The sequence below is a fragment of the Electrona antarctica genome (genome assembly GCF_951216825.1).
Source record: "Electrona antarctica genome assembly, chromosome: 10".
Lineage (NCBI taxonomy): Eukaryota > Metazoa > Chordata > Actinopteri > Myctophiformes > Myctophidae > Electrona > Electrona antarctica.
In genome coordinates, this window is record NC_136791.1 from 22646541 (window position 1) to 22651047 (window position 4507).

Below are 4507 nucleotides of genomic sequence, written 5' to 3' on the forward strand. Positions count from 1 at the left end.
CATAAGTGTGTCATGCACCCCCCTCCCTCTTGTACACTTGGTTTGGTCCATGTGTGAACTGGCGGCAAGTTCGGCAGCAATCTCAGCAGTCAGCTGTCAGTCAGTCAGTCAGTCAGTCAGTCAGTCAGTCAGTCAGTCAGTCAGTCAGTCAGTCAGTCAGTCAGTCAGTCATATGTCAGTCTTTGCAGGAGATCTCAGTGACAGATAGAGTAGGAAACAAAAGACCAAAAAAGAAAGCGGAGAAAAGCACTCAAAGAATGGGACATTCAATGATTTCCCTCAGACAGTGAGTAACTAGATATGTAAACAGTTAGGCTGATAAGGTGATATCTAACGTTTCCGGTAACCGGGCAGACCTGTCAACTCGCACGCACTGAGCGAGTTGATAAATGGCCCTGCTCACGCATGCGACGCCTCCTATTTCTCATGCCGTGAAAGCACCAAAAAAAGAAAAAACCCGAAATATCTATTAATAATCGAGTTAGGCTCTAATGCCCCCCACACGCAGAGATATCACATATTTAGGTGTTTATTAACCGCCTCATGCGTTTCTGATATCTCTGCGTGTATCAAATTAAAATGAAATGGTCAAGGTCAATCATTACTCTTCCGTTAAAATAAAAACAAGATTATCGCACGTCTTTTGTGTTTACCCAAGCCGTGCTACTCATATGCCGAGGTTGGCAGTGCATATTGTACTGTATGCCGTGGGGGTCCCTGGCCTTACAAACCATGTGCAGATCTATAGTCGTAAACGTATAGTTCATTTCTGCTCAGAGACGGGGGACCAGCGGAGCAGCCCTGAGATAAGAGAGCTAGCAACGTCATAAATAAGGAACAGGTTTGTCCATAATGCGTCTGTCCGTCACCATCCATCTCCATGTGTGTCCTTCTGTCCGTCACCATCCATCTCCATGTGTGTCCTTCTGTCCAGACAGCCCCCCCCCCCCCCCCCCCCCCCCCCCCCCCACAGAGATGCAGTTCCTCAGAGCTGATCGTTGCGGATGAATCTGTTGCCCTCGGAATGTTTTCCATAGTAGATGTAGCGACACTTCGCAAATACACCTACAAATGGAGAGAGAGAGAGAGAGAGAGAAGACAAAAATGGTTCATACAGCTTTCTGACTTGAAATTATTTCAAAGACGTGAGGACGATTCTACAAATGCCTTCTGAAATCAGTGGTTCAAACACTTTTCAAGATTTTTCAAAATTGTAAATAAAAATAGCAGATGTACAATCGTAGACACCTAGAATGTCTGTCAGGGAATGGGGAAATGCATGGGAATGGGAAAAATGATCTGTGTTCCAAAGGATCCAATATAGTTGGTGAAATAGTTTACTTATAAATCCAACAGACATCCTTAACTACTTTCAACCTGGTATCGCATTATATTCTGGGCATGTCAATATATACTGTAGGAGAAAACATTTTTCAATGATGTATTCTTTATTGTATTTTATTTGTCAAAAATAGACCACGGTGCATTGTGGGGCTTGTAGTTTGGCTGTTTTCAGTACTTTTGCACACCACTGTCATCATCATACATTAAAGTATGTTAAATATAGGGCATGCATAAAAAAAAATAAAAAAAAGCATTAAGAAAATGTCAATAAGTTTATGTCAGACAGCGACAATAGGCATGAATGAAATGTGCAAGTATGCGCATAACTGTGTGCGTGTGTGTGTGTTATGGTTCAATGTATAGTCGTCATGGTTCAATGTATAGTCTAAAGCTAAACAAGGAATTGTATACACAATGTCATATATACAGTATACAGTTATACTGCATCTGATGTGCCTCCTGAAATAATCCATACTAGCCGACAGCAGCGTTGCATTGACCTTGACATTGAAATAATGAATGTTATTGTGATAACCATATCAACAAGTACGTATAACAAGTGTAACAATGTACAAGACGTTAGTTAACTCCATTTGCCTCTGACAAGGGGGCACTGACTTGTATAGCCTAAGTAGATATGAAAATTAATTAATGCTCAATTGTTTACATTATGCATCAAGACAACTCGATAAACTGGTCATATAATAGGCCAGTAGAAGGTCACGTTAATCAAGGAAATACATAATTAAGTATGACACAGAATTCTGAATGAGGATATTAATGAGGCTCAACTCCTTTATGTAAATCAATCGTTCACAAGCTTTTGAAATTAATATGTATTTGCCTGTGGACAATGTTGTGTGTAAATATTCTTTTGAAAAATGCAGATTTACAAGCTCTTGAGCTTGTAAAGGTGTTCTATTTTCAAATATCCAATGTATGAAATGAAAATGAGAAAATGCCCCTTAGCTGTAGGCCTACTCTGAGCTGAAATAATGGTGGTGATGATGATGACGATGATGATGACGATGATGATATAGGGGTAAAAGTAGTTAAACTCATTTACCGCATCGCAAATGTAGATCTGCTACTTTTGAGACGCTTTTGTGTGACGCTCGCTCTAGGATGATCAAGTAGGGCATTAATGTACGAAAAGTTTTTTAATGTCCTATCCTTGATATCTCCGTACTGTGGAGATATGAGCTTTCTGCCCGACAGCCGCGATATGTACAGTATAGGTTCATCATGGAGGATAGCGAGGTGTGTGTCTGCTATTCATTCACAGCGGATCAGTCAGGCGAGCGACACCGCAGACAGCTCCACACTGACTGCACACCCATCCTCTCCAGGGATGAAAGATCAAAGATGGCCGACAGACAGTGTATTCTGGTACTAGCCATGCCTGCTGTCCGGGGGAGATATAGCTGCCCACAGCACCTCTCTCTCTCTCTCTCTCTCTGCTTGCGGCACTCTCTCCCTCTGATGTCACCGGCAAGCACTCGCCGTCGTGCCACTTTGACGAATGCGGCCGGCCGGGTGCTGCAGCTAAAGTGTCACCGCTCGGCAAATGAGGCAAGGACAAGTGGCATTAGCACTGTCAATGATCCCCTGACAGGGGGGAACAGATATGGCTTTCGCCAGAGCTTTTTTAAATAGACATCAAGTGCATTATAGCCATGTGCGGAGGGCAGGGGTGGGCGGAGGGGGGGGGGGGGGTGGGGGGATGAGGAGTGGATGGTGGATGGTGGGAGGAGTGCTGGGTGCGGAAGGGAGGGGGAGGGGGGGGTGAGGTGTGCTCTGAGAGGGCGCCTATACCCCCCACACCACCCCAACTCCCCCCCCCCCCCCCCCCCCCCCCCCCCTTCCCTCCAATCACATAATCCAAAGCGACATTGTCAAGGGGCGGGGAGTGACGGGCCGAGGAATGGCAACCAAGTGACAGAAAGCAGAGACAGGGACAGAGATACTGGTGCCATATTAGTGCCAAGCATATTCTGATGCCACCCTCAATTCTAACCAAACGTGACACATGGCTCTCTCTCCCACCCTCTCTCGCTCTGTGTTCAAAGTTGCCTCCTCTGAGACGTGCACACACACACACACACACACACACACACACACACACACACACACACACACACACACACACACACACACACACACACACACACACACACACACACACACACACACACACACACACACACACACACACACACACACACACACACACACACACACACACACGTCGCTCGGAGCAGTAGTGGGTGTTCTGTCAGATGGTAGGCACAGTACAGCAACCAGCAGCAGCATCAGCCCACAGGCCCGGGGACAAGCTCAGTCAATCTAAATCTGGACTTTGTAGTGGAGCAGCGCTCATTTCCCCTCACAGCCCGGCTACTTGAGGTGATCCAAACACTCAAGTGTGAGGAGCTGTCACCTCTGATCAAATCCCCGGCCCGCTGCACGGGCTGCCTGCTTTCCCCTGGCGTGTGCGTGTGTGTGTGTGTGTGTGTGTGTGTGTGTCTGAACATGCATGGGATTGTCCCTGGCAGAGAGGAGGAGGAGGAAGGGGGAGAATGAATTCCAGCTGCCGTGCTTCGCCTAGGGGTATAGGTGCCACGGCTGGAGACTCGGTCTCGACACCACAGGACTCGACGCGTCTCACAGCGCTCGGATCACAGGAGGCAACCGTGGGCCCTGCTCTCTCACTCTCACTCTCTCTCACTCGCACATTATTCACAGCTTTCCCCCCGCAAGAGATGCTCACTCACTCACTCGGCGAGTGGGGCCCTTAACCCATTTAGACCTTAGATTCTACAAATGCCGTCTAAACCCTGACAGTTTTCTGAAAAACCTATGTTTCTGTGGCAGTGGTTTTCAAACAATTCCATGTCAAGGACTCCCAGAATTATATGAATTTGACCGCCGACCCCATCTGAAAATATGTTGTTCCAGGGACCCCCCAAAAGCAAAGATTTGACTTAAAAAACTTTTCAACGATTTTTCAAAAATAGCAGACCTACAAGCTCATAGCATGGCACTCGGTGCCGTGCTATGAGCTTGTAGATATGCTATTTTTCAATAGCTAAGGTATAACATAATGCTTCAAACACCAAAAGTGGTTCCCGCCAAGAATGGGTTAAGAGATTACCTACCGCGA

At 46.4% G+C, this 4507-nt stretch overlaps 1 protein-coding gene across 1 annotated transcript in view; it reads right to left on the reverse strand.

Annotated features, from left to right (window-relative positions):
• Window positions 1-979: 979 nt before the first annotated feature.
• Window positions 980-4507, reverse strand: part of lrmda (leucine rich melanocyte differentiation associated) — a 299326-nt gene continuing 295798 nt past the window's right edge. Inside the window, exon 7 of the mRNA XM_079513038.1 lies at window positions 980-1065. Coding sequence (XP_079369164.1) covers window positions 986-1065 — 80 coding nt within the window. The 3' untranslated portion in view covers window positions 980-985. The remainder of the gene's footprint in view (window positions 1066-4507) is intronic.